Source organism: Rhinatrema bivittatum, chromosome 2 (assembly GCF_901001135.1).
Source record: "Rhinatrema bivittatum chromosome 2, aRhiBiv1.1, whole genome shotgun sequence".
Lineage (NCBI taxonomy): Eukaryota > Metazoa > Chordata > Amphibia > Gymnophiona > Rhinatrematidae > Rhinatrema > Rhinatrema bivittatum.
The window spans coordinates 457287441-457305257 of NC_042616.1; the positions used below are offsets into that span (position 1 = coordinate 457287441).

Genomic DNA, 17817 nt, shown 5'->3' on the forward strand with positions numbered 1-17817 from the left:
GATATTGAGTAGACAAGCCATAGACCACCGCCATTTTTATTCTTCCTCCTCCCATGTTCGCGCCATTCACAACAAAATGGGGACGAGGGAGGAGCCTCATAAACCTCCAGCCAATCCACACGAGACCGCCAACAACCAATACGGAAAAGGGATGCCTAAACCAGCGCGCGAAACGGCAGGGTGCCGCCTACCGAAGAGGTGGTGTTGGAACCCTGGCTGACCAATGAGAAACGTAGAAGGAGGAGAACGCTAAATACGTCTTTTTTTTCTTTTTTTTACCGCGAAATCGCAGCGTGGCTTGTTCCTTGGTGTGTGTGTGTTAGTGGCAGCCTTTTTCTCTGTGACGGGTTTGGGATCTTTATTTCGTTTGACTTTGGGCGTTCAGTTATGTCTGGTTTCGACGATGCCGGCGTCTACTACAGCGACAGCTTCGGCGGGGAACCGGCGGCGGAGGACGGGCAGCTTCAGGCTAAGAAGTCGCAACTCAAGAAGCGCTTCCGCGAGTTCCTGCGCCAGTACCGGGAGGGCACCGACCGCACCGGCTTCACCTTCAAATACAGGTTAAGCGGAATCGGGGCGCAGGCATTGTGGTGATCGGTGCTGCTATAGTTCCAATAAAAAGGAGTATGCTCCCGGACTAAAATCAATAATTTTCAATAATATTGAGGGGTTTGGTTTTTTTTTTTTAGGGTGGGAAGTGACTGCAGACTAGCTTCCGAACTTTTCTTACAGCAGCGAGATCGTATAGGGAGGGGGCAGGTGACAAATCCTACCAGAAGATGGAACCGGGAGGGCTGGTGTGCCTTTTCATGCTATCCAGGATATCTCATTTAAAATATAATATATAATAATATAATACATATAGAAACAAGATGCTCGCATTAATACAACCACCCTTTGTTTCTGTGTGCGAATTCCAGCTAGTTGGGCTCTTTTTTTAAAATTCTTTATGTGTATGGCAGAGCTCTAAGAATAGGACCTTTTTGTGATCTCAGAAGCTTATGTCGTATAACAGATTGTTTTCAGTTTACTGACTTAATTAAAATTAATCTGCTTTTCTATGATTGAAAATCTACTCGATGCATATTATAATATTGTAAAAGAAAAATACATCCATTTTATGCATTAGAAAAGGTCATCCAATCTATGAAAATAATCACCTCTCGACACCTTTTTTTATGAACCCTAAATAATTGTAAGGGGGTATGTCACTATCAATCGGAGGCTATGCTCCATCCTGCCCCTATTTACCCTGCCTAGCGTTGTGGGCGTGGTCAGGTGGGTGGCGCTTCCAAAAACCTTCTGAAATGGGAGGGGAACAAAAAAAGGGGAGCATTTTAACAATCTTTGCAAAGTGAATGATATAAAGAGACTTCTTTGTGGTAGGATTGCATTAAGACTGAGAAGTTACAGTGCTGTGCCCGTTTAGTGTGAAGGAGATGAGGATAGGAAAGGGCACATCAGCCATGAAAGTCCTTTAACCCTTGTTTCTGGGGCAGGTATGTCTTGATGGTGCAGAAATGACTGGACCTGATTGATCTGCAATACTTGCCACTGGCCCAGGATTAGCCCTAGTACCCCATCGGTACTGTAGTTCTACTTTCTACCTATATCTGGGTGTTTTTAGAGTCCGGTACTTGACCTTTTGCCCTCCGCTTTCTTTTCTTTGTACCTGTTTGCCCCGCAGGGATGAGCTGAAGCGGCATTATAACCTGGGAGAGTTTTGGATTGAGGTAGAGATGGAGGACTTGGCTAGCTTTGACGAGGATCTGGCAGACAGTCTGTACAAGCAGCCCGCCGAGCACCTGCAGCTGGTGAGGAGGGAGCATGTTTTGTGAGGGGGAAAGAGTTTTTGAGGTGATCAGGGCTTATATGGACTGTGACCAGGCATGTGCTTTTTGCCCCACAGCTGGAGGAGGCAGCGCAGGAAGTGGCAGATGAGGTGACGCGGCCCCGCCCTGCAGGGGAGGAGACCCCCCAGGACATCCAGGTGATGCTGAGATCAGGTGCCAACCCGGCCAACATTCGCAGCTTGAAGGTGAGCTGCCTGACTCTGATCCCTCTATAGGATGGCTGACAGGAGGCGCCGAGGCAGTTATCTAAGGAATGGAGAAATATATGGGGGAGGGCTGCCAGGATTTTATCTCTTTAGAAACCTTTAATTTCTAAAGAACACCCACACTTCTAGTATCTGGTGCCTGTAGTTGCAGAAGTATCACTGGACTAAGGTTTGTAGTGTACAATGTCAGAAGACAAAGGTATTGGCCTGGTAATGTTCAATTCTAACCTTTCTTTTGGTTGCTGTAAATTGGTACCTTTTTTTTTTTTCTTTAAGTAAACCTACAGAATAATAGCTGTGAACTTGGGTAGCCTTTTCCCACCAGGCATTTCTTCATGATGGCAGATACCTTTTAATAAGGTTCCTGTAGAGAGCCTAATTTCAGAGTGTGGCATCTCTGCATTAAATCTCCACTCCAGGCTGAGCTGAGTGCTGCTCGGCCTAGGCTGCACTCCTGTCATTGTTGCTAGTGCTGCTCTGTGGCCACCAGGTGTTGCTCTTGAGCCGTGTGGTGCTTCCAGGGTAGGGGGATCCTGAGGATATTTGGCTTCCCATTTTATAGCTATTGTTATGGAGCTCATCTTGTCTTGTGAGGCTTGCCATGTCTAACTCCTTTCCTAAATATCCTGGTGATGCCTATTATTATTTTTTTGGCTTCTCTTTGTTGCTTTTAGTCTGAGCAGATGTCACGACTGGTGAAGATACCTGGCATCATCATTGCTGCCACAGCTGTGAGGGCCAAAGCCACCAAGATCTCCCTGCAGTGCCGTGGCTGTCGCAACACCATCAGTAACATCCCCGTGCGGCCGGGGCTGGAGGGCTACGCCATGCCTCGCAAGTGCAACACGTGAGTCCTGTGTGGTGCTTCTACACACCTGCTGTGGGGGATGGTGGCTGCTGCTACTGCCCCTCGGTCTGGCTTTCCCATGGGGAGAATGAGCAGTGCAGGGAGGGCCTCTTGGTACCTTCTGGAGCTGTCTATGGAATTTCTCAAACCCTTTGTGCTATGCAGTGGTGATGCAGAGTTTGAGGGGAGCTTGGTTTCCATGTTGGGTTATACAGCGGTGCTCTGTACAGGCCTACGAGCTCCCCAGAGTCTGGTAAATGATATCTGTGGCTTAGAACATGGTCAGATCGGCTGCCCTGAGTTTCTGCCTCTTTAAATCTTTCCTCCTGGCCCAGAGTAAGGCTCACTATCGGGGTGTGAGGGTGACCTGCAGATTGATTGATTAAATCCCTCATGTACCAGCAGCAGAATGGGGACAGGGGGTAGGATTCTTGCTGGGCTTGCTACCACAGTAAACTAAACCAATGTTGGCAATCCGTCTCCTTCACGTCCATTTCAAAAGCAATGGATTGAGCGCCCCAGGGAAGGAGGTAGCCTGGCTTGTAGCTTCATGGCAATGTCTGTGTGGGGCTCTGGAGAGAGCTGCGGTCTGGGTCTTTTCAGCCAAGGGCCATTGCTGCTGCTGGGTTGGGCAAAAACACCAAAGCTTGTGAGTGATGACTTGCAGCACTTAAGGGTACTGGAGCTGAAAGCCCCGTGAGAATGTTCTGGGGAACAAAACAAATAAAAACTTTAACGGAGCGCTGGCAAAGCTGTCTGGTTCTGAGTTTGATTCCCGAGCCTGCTCCTTGGGGCTGGGAGGCAGTCACGGATATTGCTCAAGGGGGAGAGACCCCTGATGGGTTCCAGGAGTTAAGATTTGTGGTCCCTGGCTTAGGGCTATTGCTGTGATGATTGGATTAGCAGGGAAGGGACTGATGTTTAAAAATGGGGCAAACACCCCCCCTCCCCCCTCTTGGGTATTTTTGAATGAAGCTCGTGGAGCTGGAAATACAAAGCAGTGGGGAAAAACCTGCCAGGTCCAAACATAAAGGCATCTCATGCCTTCTCCCTATCCCCTCACACACAGCCAGCATAAAGTAAGAAGCATCACTTAATATCCTAGCACCTCCCCCTATTTTTTTTTTTTTTAAGTATCTCTGAAAGTGGGTTTTTCTTTGTTTGGGGCAGTCTTGCCTTACTCCGACTGCACAGCCTGGAGCACACTGTCCTGTGGATGGCAATTCCTGCCTGTGCTTCTCGCCCACTGATGGGGGGGGGGGGGGGGTAAGGGCAGTGATAGCAGCTGGGCATCATGGCTCTTTGTAGATATCTTTTGGAGGAGAGGGGCTCCACATGCATTTTTCTGTTGTTCACTCTTGTCCTGCTTCCACAGTAGCATTTTCTGTTACTAATGCCATTGCTCATGCTATTCTCTGCATAGCTTTTGTTTATTGTTATACTGCCAGCAGATGGTCAGCCTGCAGATTCACCATTTCTGTTGTATTCGGTGTAGCTAGGTCTAAAACAGGGGTGGGCACTTACGGTCCTCGAGGGCAACAAACCAATCTGGTTTTCAGGATATCCCTAATGAATATGCATGAGAGATATTTGCATGCACTCTGCCTCAGTTGTATGCAAATCTGTCATGCATATTCATTAGGATATCCTAAAACCTCGATAGGTTTGTGTCCCTCGAGGACTGGAATTGCCCACCCCTGGTTTAAAAGGTTAACCTATGACTTGGAAGCAGAGGCTCCTGAGTGTTTTTTTTTTCTTCATGTCAAGTCTGTTCTGGCCAGGCCTGTGTGCATTGGGAGCTAATCCTGGCCAGCCCTGCAGAATAATTCTTCTCTTCCCTGTCTTTATTTTTGTGGCCCAGATTATACTAGTCACTGTTAGCTCTAGTTTGTACACAGGAAGACTCTGTTTTTTGTTTTGCCTGTTAATAAAGTTGTTTTTGTGTTTTTTTTGAGTTGAAGTGCCACCTCTCTGCTAGAAAAGACAGTGAAGCTCTATCTGTTTTAAGTCAGCCTAGGAAACGCATAGCTGAGGCAGCATGGGGCTGGGATGGACACCGGGTAGTGCTCTGCACATCCCTTAGCTCCGAGACCCTGTACCCCGTTTGTGGGTTTCCAAGCCTGTGGGGGAGCACAGAATAGGTGGTGTAGGATAGGGGCCGCTGTGGCAGTGAGAGGGCGATTACCCACCTCTCTCTAGTAGGATTCTCAGTGACTTTCTTATTCCGCAGGGAGCAGATGGGGCGTCCCAAGTGCCCCTTAGACCCCTACTTCATCATCCCGGACAAATGCAAGTGCGTGGACTTCCAGACACTGAAGATGCAAGAGTCTCCAGATGCGGTGCCCCATGGGGAGTTACCCCGCCACCTGCAGCTATACTGTGACAGGTACTGGCCAGGAGCACAGCCCAGCCTTTGACGGCTAGATTGGCTCAGAGTATCTGCAGTGAGTGACGTGCTAGTGATCACACAGCGCCGAGCACAGCTTCGATTGGCAGCCGGAGCCTTCCTCTGATTTGGTTCCATTGACTACCTTGGCTGCCTGACTTGTAGCCCCACTTGCTCCCAGTGAAAGTAGCAAAGGAGGGGAGGGTGCTTCAGCCGGCCCCGCTGTCCCTTGCGTTCGCCCTCAGAGTACTTTCGGGCCTGGCTTGCAGTTGGGAACGTGAGATCGCAGATCTGAGGTTATTTAAATGCAGGTGTCTGGTGCACTCAAGGTGTTCCTTTTTATCGTTTTTCTTTTATGCTTGAAGGGGTTAGTGGACTGATTTGAACTGTGCCAGTTTGGGTTTTCCTCTCTGTTGGAAGTGGAGCAAGGGAGCTATGCCCACCTCCTATTAAAAAAACAAAAAAAACAGTTCTGCAGTAGTATTCTGTACTGCTTAACAGAGGGATCTTGGTTTGCTTCCCAGTGCAGGTTTTCCACTCTTCAGGGGGGCTGGGGATGCGGCAGAGGCAGCATTCAGACCCTAGAAGAGGGGGGGGGGTGTCCCAGTTATATTTTAATTTTATTTATTTTGTATTTATTTTAGAGCATTTATATCCTGTGCCCTCCAAAGTTCGGGGCAGGTAACAACAAACATAATAATTAAACAAACAATTAAAATAACATATAAAACTGAAATCATAGGCATGACTGTTTAAAAGAAAAACAGTCATAAAAACAGAATAAGAAATTTAAAATGACATAACACAGTAAAATACACACTTTACTCTGATAGTATTTTATGTGGGAAAGATCATAAAAGAAGGAAAAAATACTCTTTGTAGGGAATTGTGGGATCGCAAAATTCTGGAAAGGCCAATATAAAGAAGGTAGTGTTTTAGTGCCTTTTTGTATTCTTTAGAGTTGGAAATGTCTCAAGAAAAAGTGTTCCAAAGGATAGGACCTGCAATTGAGTAGGTGCGTTCACATATTATATTTAATCTAGTGGATTTTGGGGATGGAATTTGCCATGGATGGAATAGCCATGAATTGTGATTGTTATGAATGAGATTATGTACTACAGTAAAGGTTTTGTACTGAATTCGCCGTTTGATAGGAAGCCAGTGAAGGTGGAAAAGAGTTGGTGTTATATGGTTGTGTAGCTTTTGTTTAGAAAGAAGTCTTGCTGCGGCATTTTGGATGAGTCGTAAAGGACGCACGACAGTTTGTGGTAATCCTAGAAAAAGAGAATTACAGTAATCCGGGCCAGTTAAAATCAAGGACTGAAGTACTGTATGGAATAGAGACAAATCAATTAGAGGTTTAATGTGTTTTAGCAGCCAGAGTTTGTAGGAGGAGGATTTAGTTATGGATTTGATGTGATTGGAGAAATTTAATTTGCAATCTAGAAAGACGCCAAGATTGCGAACTTATTCAGTGATATTGATGGATTTATTAATTGAAATGGATTGTGATATGTTGTCGAATTGAGGATGTCCTAGAATCATTTCAGTTTTTGTTAGATTTAAAAAAAGTTTATTATGAGATAACCAAGTTTTAATTGTGGATAGACAAAGTTCAAGGTATTTTAGGGTAGAATTCCAGTTGCTTTTGGTTGGAAAGTAAAATTATATGTCGTCAGCATATAATTGATATCATACACCTAAGGTGGATAGTAATTGGCAAATTGGTACTAAATAGATGTTAAATAGTATGGCCAAAAGTGCAGAACCTTTTGAGACTCCTGTTTTTAGGTTAAGTGATTTTGAACTAGTGTGATGTATAAAAACCTACTGTGATCTATTTGAGAGGTAAGATTGAAAATAGGATAATGCTCTTCCGGTTATACCAATATTGATGAGTATAACTGGATTTATAGTGTTAAGCGCGATGCCATTTTTTATGACGCTTATGGCCAGGGATATAAGAACACTTATGATTTTTATTGAAAGCATAATTTATTTTGTTCAATAAGTATTTTTGGGAGATGCTGATGCCATGCCTCTGACAAACAGTTCACCAGCATCTCATCGTATACAGGAAGTGATCCTTCTTTTATAGATAACATACAATATTGTGGAAGATTATAGTGTGCGTGACTGCCTTAGAGAATAATTTACATTGGTTGTCATGTCAACAGCATGATAAGATCATCCCTAGCTACCCCTGAGTATTTATCTGAGGTTGTGTTTATAGAAACCTCTGAGAGTGCCTCTTATTGTGAAGGATAGCCTGAAGTTCCCGCTGTTGGTTTCTGCTTTGTTTGACCCTCTGATTAGGCGTCACCTTATGGAGCCAGTTTGACTGCCTGTGCAGATATCCTGGGAATTCTGCAAGTCATGCTCGATAAGTCACTTTGAGGTCACATAGGCTAAGAGAGCAGAGGATGCTGGGTCGGTTACCGTTCTCCATGTTGGTTTTCTGTTCAGGCACACTCATCAATAGTGTCATGCTGCAGAGAGATCTAGGAAAACAGAATTGTATGAAGTTCCTGTGTTTGAACCACGGTGAACGATGTCTGTACTTGAGGTTAAGAGCATTTCAGTGCTATAGTTGGATCTGAAATCAAATTGGTATTGGTCTAAAAGAGAATAATCATCTGAGAATGTAGTGAGCTGTTTCAGGACAGCAGGTTCGATTTATCTTAGCAAGGAGTGGTAGAGATGAAATTGGACGAAAGTCGCAGAAGTCTGGTTCGTTTGTTTTCTATTTGATGATAGGGGTAACAGCAGCAAGCTTAAGTGAATCTGGTAGTATGCCCTTGGAGAGAGAAGAATTAACAATATTGACAATGGGTAAAGCTATATAGTCTTTAATTGTTTTTAGGAGAGCAGTAGGGCAAGGAGATAGCGGATGATAGGAGGATTTCATTTTAGAAATAATTCCTGTAACTTCGGTGCTGGCAACTAGCTTGAATGTGTCCCAGCATTGAGTCGGCTGAATAACTGGAGATAGTGGAGTAATTGAGGGAAATCCAGTAATGATTTTTTCAATTCTTGATTTGAAGAATTTTCCAAATGTTGTTGTGGACAAGATTTAGGGCCTAGGATTGCAGAGCCCAGGGATGTCACTGCAGTGTCAATACTCTAAGTTGGGCGGGGCTATAAAATAAGGGAAAATCCCCCAAGTAGTTGCAAGTGAATGCTCATTGTACCCTGGTTCTGACTGAGCAGGAGGAAGAAACTGCCAAGCCAAATAAAATCCCAAACCAAACCCCCTTAGAGACAGTCAGTCTGTCCCTGTGTGGATATCCGAGAATACATCAGCAGTGCAGTTTCCTGCAACCTTGCCTCTTCGCACGGGGACTGGGTGTGATGCACTGTATCTGTATTCTAATGCCTCTTCTTCCGGCAGGTATCTCTGTGACAAGGTGGTGCCTGGGAACAGAGTTGCCGTCATGGGCATATACTCCATTAAGAAGACCGGCAAGACTTCCAGCAAAGGACGGGACCGTGTGGGTGTGGGCATTCGCAGTGCCTACGTCAGGGTGGTGGGAATCCAGGTGGACATGGAAGGCGCAGGTGAGAGGGTTGTGTCCTCTGCAGAGCTAAGAGAGACCTGGAAGGGTTGGTGTGTGCAGAGCGAGGCTGAAAGAGGAACAAAATGGACTGGGGGAGAGACTAGCAAAAAGGAAAACTGATTCTTACCTGTTAATTTTTGTTCCTGGAATACCACAGATCAATCCAGACACATGGGTTTTGCCTCCCTACCAGCAGATGGAGACAGAGCAGAAAAGCTTTACTCTCACTGCTATTTAACCTAGTGTGCCACCTGCAGTCCCTCAGTATGACCTGTATTTAAGCCAATAAATGTACTCCCCACCCCAGATCGAGCAGAAGAAAGCTTGAGCCCTTTTGTCTTCAAAGGATATTGAAAACTCCTAAACTAACACAAATGTCTTTAATTTCTACACATAGAAATCAGTTTTTTGTATATCTGCAGAGCAAGAGACAGCTCTAGTAAACAGTGTACGTGAGGAACTGCAATGGTGTTGCTCAAGAAACATTGCCAGCGGGGATATCTAATAACTAGACAAAAGGGACACTTGACGAAACCACTGGTGCTGTGGTAAGACAAACTGATAGAAGAGAGATAACAGCCTGTAGTGGGCTAAGATGAAAAGAAACAGATGCTGAGATAAGAAGAAATTGGTAAACAAAGAGAGAAATCTTCTAGATAAGGAGCTAATGTGCAGGCAGAAAACTGAAGGAGCTCAGACAGTGATTGTCAGGTCATTTATTCCTCCTTCCCGATACTCAGTAAATGCTTCTAACCTGACTTGAGTACCGTGTCTGTTTATCTGTAAACACGGGGATAACCACTGTAAGACGCCACACTTTGCTCAATGGCTAAAGGAGGCCATTGGGTCATCTTATGTTTGCAGGGGTACTGATTCCTGAAGGGTTTCAGGCCCATTCTACAAGGATGCGGGCAGTGTCCGGGAGAGTCTTTTGGTTTCCCCTCAGATTGATCAGGTGGCGAACCTGGTCATCTACATACTTTCAAAAGGCATTACCGACTGGACTTTTGGGCACCGGAAGCGGCTGGCTGTGGAGAAAGTGTGCTGAGAGTGGGTCTTTCAGACTTCCTTCCAGTTTAGGGGAGCTTGGGTACATCCTATGTGTCTGGGATACGAACAGAAAAGAAAATTTGGTTCTTTCCTCCTAATTTTCATTCCTGGAATACAACAGATCAGACCAGAGCCCTGCCCTCTCTGGAAAATGAAGGCTTTTGAAGCGTTACTTCCTTTTTTTTCCCCCAAACAGAACAAAAGATGGTCGGAGCTCCGAAAACTGTGGTGACTCTCAGAAAGCATAACTGTCCCTGATAGACATCCAACAAGCAAAGCTCCCTAACATACGGAACAGAAGAGCCTCATTCCGAATCTAGGGAAGTTCTACTATCTGAGTGAGGTAGAGGTCGGAGACTACCTTTGTAAAAAGGACGACCCTGTGCTCAAAGACATTCCATCCTCCAAAACTGAAGGAAAAGACCCTGACAAGACAACGCTTGCAGTTCTGAACTAATCCTTGCCAAGGAAATGGCCACCTGGAAGACTACTTTAAACATAAGGTCCTTCAGTGATGTCTTTCTCAACAGCTTGAATAAAGAAGCATCAAGAATCTAAAATACTGAGTAAGGGCCAATGATGGAAACACACTCCTCACTGAAGGACAGAAATGCTTCACCCCTTGAAGAAAACAGACCACATTTGGGATGCATCTTACCTTAGAAAACAGCCCAAGGCTACTGTCTGTAAAACTAGGGAATTGAATGCCAGCACCTTTCGCCAGAATTTTCTGCAAAAAGAGGTGTCTGAGTCTCACATTTTAAAGTGGTGCCACATCCTTACTAAGACACCATGTCTCAAAGATCTTCCCAACCCTAATGTGGGTCAAAGTGGAAAGTCTCCTAGCCTGCAGCAAAATGGTAATGACTTCCTCTGAATAGTCTCGCCATCACAAATGGCTGCTATCAAACACCCTGCCACAAGGCAAAAGCATGTGGCCTGATCCAAAAAGCTTGCTCCTTGATGGAGCAACTTAGAAAGATGTCTCAGCCTTAGAGGCAATCTACAGACAGAAACCACAAGCAGTGTGGCCACTCCAGAGCCACCAGGATTTCTCCTTCAGGTTGCATCACGATATGCCTTAGCACCTTTCCTACTTGTATCCAAGAAGGAAGGTCACACAACAGAATCTCACAGACCCATGGGAGAGCCAGGTGTTGAGTTCTTCTGCTCAGACCTCCTGCCCATGACTGAAGAAATGTGGGTTGCGTGGCATTGCGCTTTGATTCCATCAAGTCAAACTGCAGAATGCCTCACCTGGAGCAAATGAGCCTCATGATCTCTTCCGCCAGCTCCCCTTCTCTGGAGTCCAGCACCTGTTAACTTACAAAGTCTACCTGAATGTTGATGACTCAAATGCCATGAGATTGCTGTCGGCATCATCTGATGTTCTGGGCTTTCCAAGAGACCAAAACACTTCTGTTTCTTCTCCCCCCCCCCCCCCCCCCCACTCCGTGGCGATCGATACAAGTTTTCGTCACTTCATTGTCCACTAGGACTGACCCAACTCGCCTGCACAACCTTGGAAAAACTGTATAATGCATTACAAACTGCCCTTGACTCCAAATGAGAGAGGCAAAAAAAACAGAGACAACCTTATGCCGTGGAAAGATTTATTAATTTATTGTAATACATAGCCCGACTCCGGCCGAGTTTCGCCAATTTAAGGCTGCATCAGGGGATGACTTCTGATGGCAAAAGAAACTACATAAGTATATTCTTTTGTAGTAATGTTATCAAGTCAAATTTCAATCTTGATCCTGCAAATAGCTCTCTTCGCGAACTGGCAGCGTATCTCGCTCAAAAATGTGTAGGAATAAGGCAAAAATAAACCGATGTGTCTATAATATTTTGCAACCTCTCAACCGCAATAAGACAGGTCCTTGGGAGAGATGAGAGAGAGGGCTGTGTGAGGACGAAGAGGGAGCCAGACCACCTGCTATCAGGGTCAGCAACCCCTTGCTAGCCCACTCGATCTAAGGGATGGCCCCCCTCTGAGCCTAGCACCTCAGGGAGCAAGGATTCCCACTTAAAAACAAAACAAAAAAGCCAAATAGATTTTTCGAAGTAACTCCAGACTGCAGGTTTTACACCTCTCCATCTGCTGGAGACAGAGAAATACTGAGGGACTGCAGGCAGCACACTAGGTTAAGTAGCGGTGTCTGTAAAGCTGCCTCCATCTGCTGGTAGGGAGGCAAAACCCAAGCATCTGGACTGATCTGGGTTGTGAAAAGGAATGTGTGTCTGTAATCCTTTGCCTGCTTGCTTGCTTGCTGTTCCTCAGATAATACAAGTGTTTGAAGATTGCTCAAATGGCTGATTGGTGCTTTCCATCATTGGGGATAGAACTGAGCTGTTTTTCACAGCTCCAGGACCACCCTGCTTAATACAGAATGAAGAGTTGCCATGGATACTAAGCCTGAGGCGCCTGTAATGTCAACCTATCAAAATTCCAGTAGGTCTTATCTCCTCCTACATGTTTTTTCTACTTCTCGCAGGCCGCAGCGTGCTGGGTGCAGTCACCCCTCAGGAGGAGGAGGAGTTCCGCCGCCTCTCTGCCATGCCCAACATTTATGAAACCATCGCCAAGAGCATTGCCCCATCTATCTATGGCAGCAATGACATTAAGAAGGCCATCGCCTGTCTTCTCTTTGGGGGCTCCAGGAAGAGGTGAGCAAGTGCCAGAATGGGGATGAGTCTACAGGGAACATAGCCCCACCAAAATTTGGGCCCACAAGCACAATTTCTTCTTCAGTTGCAGCACCACCTCCTATTATCTGCTTGAAAGGAAAGAGCGCTTTGCAGCTTGCTCGTGGTGGGAATTATGTCTTGGATGTGTTTCTGCCATGAGCAAGCTTAGAAAGAAGCAGCAGTACAGCTAGGCCTTCTTTGCTGCCTGACCTGCTCTCTTGCCACCACTGTGGCTGCCTGGACCCCTTTTCGTTGCCGCTGGCAGCTATGGGAATTGCATTTCCTGTGTTTAGAGATCTGGCGGGGGTGGGGGTAGTCTCACAATAAGCAGAGGATGGGGAGAGTTGGGGAGGTTGGAGGAGCGCAGGAGGGAGAGGGAGCAAGTTGAAAGGGTGGGAGGTAGGGGATGATAGGAGGGGTATAGCAGCAGTAAGGGGAGAGCAAGGGGAGAGATAATGGGGGGGAGAGGTGGGTGCTGGAGTGAGAGGAGAGGATTGGGAGCAGTGGAAAGAGGCTGGTGGGGGGGATAGAGGACTTATTTATTTATTTTTGTGGCGGGTGGTATTAAGTTGGGGCTGTCTAACTTTCCTCCTTCTTGTGGGGAGCAGCCCCCTTTCAGCTTCCCCTATCCCTTCCTCTCTCTCTTATCTGACATTAACTGGAAAACACTGGGGACGGAGTTGGGACGTTTGTATGCTTCCCCAACCAAATAAGCATTCCATTGCCCCTACTGGCTGGGACTGGCTGGGGACTGCCTGCCTCAGTGTGCTTCTGCACATGGAAACATTTCCACCCATCCCGCCAGAAAGAGCAGGCAGAAACGAATGACATCTCTTGCTTTCTTGCCTGAAATAACTATGAAAATGGCACTAATACCTTCAGCTCGGTAACTTAATAACACCTGTCTCCTGCCTGTTTGCTATGCTCCATATGGGTTGTATATGTAACCCTACTCCTGGGAGCTTAAGGCTGGAACCACTCCAGCTAGCTTTTTTTGCACAGTCCCTCTTCCCTAGGGACGGGATCCTTGGGGGTGGGGGAGCTTTACTTTCTGGGCCTGGAGTGCTAAAGGTGACTACTATTAACTCTCTTTCCCTGGAAGAGGGGTACCTTTCTCTTTGCTCACTGTGTGCTGCAAGTGCCAATAACCACACTGGAGGCAAGTTAGTAGTGTCCAAAACCAGCCTTTTACTGTCCCAAAAGTTACATGGCTTATGGCACAAACTCACTCCTCAGTGCTACAGTATCTTCTCAGTTTTACGTTCTTTTCCTCAATCTGTGCAGGAATTATTCTGATTCCAAGACCAGGGAAAACCTTTACCCTCCAGGTCTTGGAATGAGTAGAGTCTCCGGGTGGGCAAAACCCTTTCCAAACTGGTAAACAGGCACAAAGAGCCCCAACCACACTCTCACCAGGGTGAAGACTCCTGATGGATGTCCTCAATGATCTTAAGAGTCTCTTACTCACTGTTAGTTTATTCTTTGCTTCGGAGATCCTGTACATATCCAGATAAGTCTGGACAAGTGGGTTTATGCATCCCTACTAGCAGATGGAAGCAGAGACCAAAAATTTGGGACATAACAGAGTGCCACCTACAGTCGCTCAGTATTTCTCTGTCTCCAGCAGATGATAGATGTGCAACCCCTGCAGTTCCTACTGAGGGCTGCAATTTGATTGTTGGAATGTTAGAGCAGCACCGTGAGGTGTTAGGTTCCTTTGTGGGCTGTCCCTTGAGTTGGAGCCAGGCAAAAGGGAAGTTGGATAGCCCTGGCTGTGCTATCCCGTGATACTGGAGAATCTGATAGCCAGGGGATTTGGCTCCCTCTGAGTCTCTGTGCTCTCCTCCTGCCCTCTGCTGCCTCTATAAAGGGAAGTACCCTTGTTGTTTCTCTGTTTAGCTGGGATTGTTTGCTTAAAAAAAAAAAAAAAAAAAAGCAGAGAAGAGGTCAGCGGCTCGTGCAGCCAGGAGGTTTGGCCGTCTGTGTCTATCAAAGCGATTAGCGAAGAAACAAAGAAGATAAAGGGACTTTTATTAGAACTTGCCAGACTCTGGCTGAGTTTCGCTCACACAGGAGCTGCCTCAGGGGCTACTGTATAGATGGATTTTTGATTACAGATACTTCAGTGCAAAACCAACATACTTTGTACATAGTGATTCTGTTTGTGGTCAGTTTCACAGATCAGTCTCGTATGCCAGATTATATCATATGGACTTTCCTTGTATACCCATCACGGCACAGACTGTCTCTGCTCTGATTGCTAGCTCCTGTGTGAGTGAAACTCGGCCAGAGTCGGGCATGTTCTAATAAAAGTCCCTTGATACACCGATCTTCTTTGTTTCTTCGCTACTCAGTAGTATTGGATCGGCTTCCGCTTTGTTTTTTGGGTCTATCAAAGTGATTAGCCAGCGGGTGCTGTTGCGGTCTGCTGGAGGAGGAGGAGGAGGGGCAAGTGCTGAGATTTGTCTCCCCCCCCCCCCCCCACTAAAGACGGTACGGCTGAAATTCGGTACGTTCCTCGGTCTGCCACTGCTCCGCTTTTGAGTGCGTGCTTTTGATGTGCGCCACTTTCGAGTATGCAGGCTTGACAGGCTCCCTCATGGTGTGGCCTGTTTGTTAGAGGCACATTTTTGCCTGCACAGAGGTACGACCGCGTGGCACCATGGCAACAAAACCAGGTGTAGCGGCATGCAGGGCCTGTACATAGGGAGTGGAAGTAGAGAAGGGCCGACCAGACGTCAGCCCTTCTCTGATCCACTCCCTATGTACAGGCTGTGCTTCAGGAGCGGAGGGTTCCTCCGTGGGGGGAAGGTGGGGTGGTGTTTGAAGTTGAGAGAGGCTTCCCACATGTCGGTAGCTATGATTGTAGTGGGGGGGGTCTCCCCTCCTGCTAGGCCTGCTGAGGGTGATGGTCTGGGGGCTGTTCCGGGCTGGGACACCGGTTCTTCTCTCCCCATCCTTTTCTCCTGCGGTGCGGGATGCTGAGGGTGACCAGGAGGAGGGAGCAGAATCTGGGGACAGCCTCCTCCAGAAGGTGGATGATCCAGAGGATTTCTCCCCAGAATTTGTCCTACTATTCTACGGGGCCTTCCTGACTAGGAAGGGAGTGGGAGTCAAAAGATCCAGGATGCAGCGCCCAGTCTCCCCCCCCCCCCCCCCCCCCAAACCAAAGACTGAGGATGGCTTCAGTGGGCATTTGAGGGGATGTCTTGAAGAGCCTGGGGCTGTTGTGCTAAAGCAAACGAACTCTCCAGGGACCTGGAAGAGTCAAATGAGACGCCAAATCTAGCGTCACTGCAGGGGGTGGATCTGGATGGGGATCCTGAGGAAGGTCAGCTTGCCGGATCCTGATGTGCATAAGGATGATCTGGATCTTGATGAGGCCATTCCAGATGGGGTCTGGCTTTTTAAGAAAAAAGAACTGTTGTCTCATTCCTCAAGTTTATGAGGAATTGGGGCTTAAACAGACGCAGGGGGAGCCGGATAATGAAGGTGTCAATCCGGTCCTGGATGGACTGCGGGGCTTGCCTACAGCTTTTCCTTTGCCTAAGAAGATACAGAAGCTGATCAGCTGGGAGTAGGATTTCCCAGCGGCAAGCTTAATGGTTGTTAGGGCCATGGTAAAGCTCTATCCTTGGATGGAGGAACATTTGGAGTGCTTAAAGACTCCTAAGGTAGATGGGGCAGTCTCAGCTGAAACCAAGAAGACCACGATTCCAGTTGCGGGTTCGACTGCGCTTAAGGATGTGCAGGACTGCAAATTGGAGATTCAGTTGAAGTGCATGCTTGAGGTATCTGCCTTAAGCCTTCGAGCCACGGTGTGTGCCAGTATGATGCAGCAGACCTGTTTGTGCTGGTTTCAGAAGCAGGAGCCTAGTGGGATGTTCAGTCCAGTTCGGTCGGCTTGACTGGAAGCTGGAGTGGCTTATGTGGCTGATGCACTGTACAATTTAGTGCGTACCTCTGCCAGGAGTATGGTCTCAGCGGTTTTGGTGCGCCGGCTTCTTTTAATCAATTGGTCAGCGGATTTGTTATCCAAGGCCCAGCTGTGTAATCTCCCCTTTAAGGGAAAGTTGCTGTTTTGGGGAGGAGCTGGATCAGCTGATGAGGTCCCTTGGAGAATCCAAGGGAAACAGGTTGCCCGATGATAAGAAGAGTTCTAAGAAGGTATTTCCACCCCGATTCTGGTTTTGGGATTCAAAGAGGTTTTGTTCCGAAAGAGGGGCTGCAACTTCAGGGTCTAAGCCATCATGAAGTCGTTAGCAGCTTTTTCGGGGCACCGGCGGATCTGGAGGCAGTAAGAGCTCACAATGAAGCCAGGCCCGTCCACTCCTTGCTGGAAGCGGTTGGGGGCAGGTTGTCCTGCTTTTATGAGGAGTGGACCAAGATCACTGCAGACTGGTGGGTGCTAGAAGGTTGTAAGACAGGGTTATGCCTTAGAATTTTTGCTCCCGGTCAGAGACCTTTATGGAGTCCCACTGTTCATCTTGCAGGAAAAGGGTCGCAGTGGAACAGACTCTAGAGAGGCCATCACTCAGTTCCTCTGAGTGGACAGGGGAGGTATTCTATTTATTTCGTGGTGCCAAAAAAGGAGGGCACTTTCCATCTCCATCTCATTTTGGATTTACAAAAGATAAGTGTAGCCTTGAGAGTACCACGTTTCCGGATGGAGACTCTACGTACTGTAATAGCAGCGGTCCAAACAGGAGAATTCCTTGTGTCCCTGGATCTCACCAAAGCCTATCTGCATATTCCCATTCGGGAAGACCATCAGATGTTTCTGTGTTTCATGGTGTTGGGACGACACTTCCATTTTCGGGCTCTGCACTTCAGTTTGGCTATTGCTCCTTGACCTTCACAAAAGTGATGGTAGATGTGGCGGCAGCGCAGAGACAGGAAGTGTACATCCATATCTGAACGATTGGCTTAATCAGGCAAAGTTGGTGGAAGAGTGCGGTCAGTCAGTGCAGCGTGCGATGAACACCCTCAGTCTCTGGGGTGGGTGATCAATGCAACAGAGTCACCTGGCTCCGTCCCATTCTTTGGAATATCTAGGCGCCTGTTTTGATACCCGTCAAGGCAGGGTGTTCCTAACAGCAGACAGGGTAACTAAGTTGCAAGTGCAGCGACTCTTGAGTCTGTCAGTGCTGAAGGTCTGGGACTACCTACAGGTTCTGAATTCCATGGCCTCCCATGGAACCAAATCCAATGTGGCCTTTGCTTACAT

General features: G+C 47.1%; 1 protein-coding gene across 1 annotated transcript in view; it reads left to right on the forward strand.

Annotated features, from left to right (window-relative positions):
- Window positions 1-214: 214 nt before the first annotated feature.
- The window catches only part of MCM5 (minichromosome maintenance complex component 5), a 44251-nt gene continuing 26648 nt past the window's right edge, over window positions 215-17817 (forward strand). Inside the window, exons 1-7 of the mRNA XM_029590419.1 lie at window positions 215-560; window positions 1688-1814; window positions 1910-2038; window positions 2734-2906; window positions 5137-5292; window positions 8684-8850; window positions 12398-12569. Of these exons, the coding sequence (XP_029446279.1) occupies window positions 388-560; window positions 1688-1814; window positions 1910-2038; window positions 2734-2906; window positions 5137-5292; window positions 8684-8850; window positions 12398-12569 (1097 nt within the window). The 5' untranslated portion in view covers window positions 215-387. The remainder of the gene's footprint in view (window positions 561-1687; window positions 1815-1909; window positions 2039-2733; window positions 2907-5136; window positions 5293-8683; window positions 8851-12397; window positions 12570-17817) is intronic.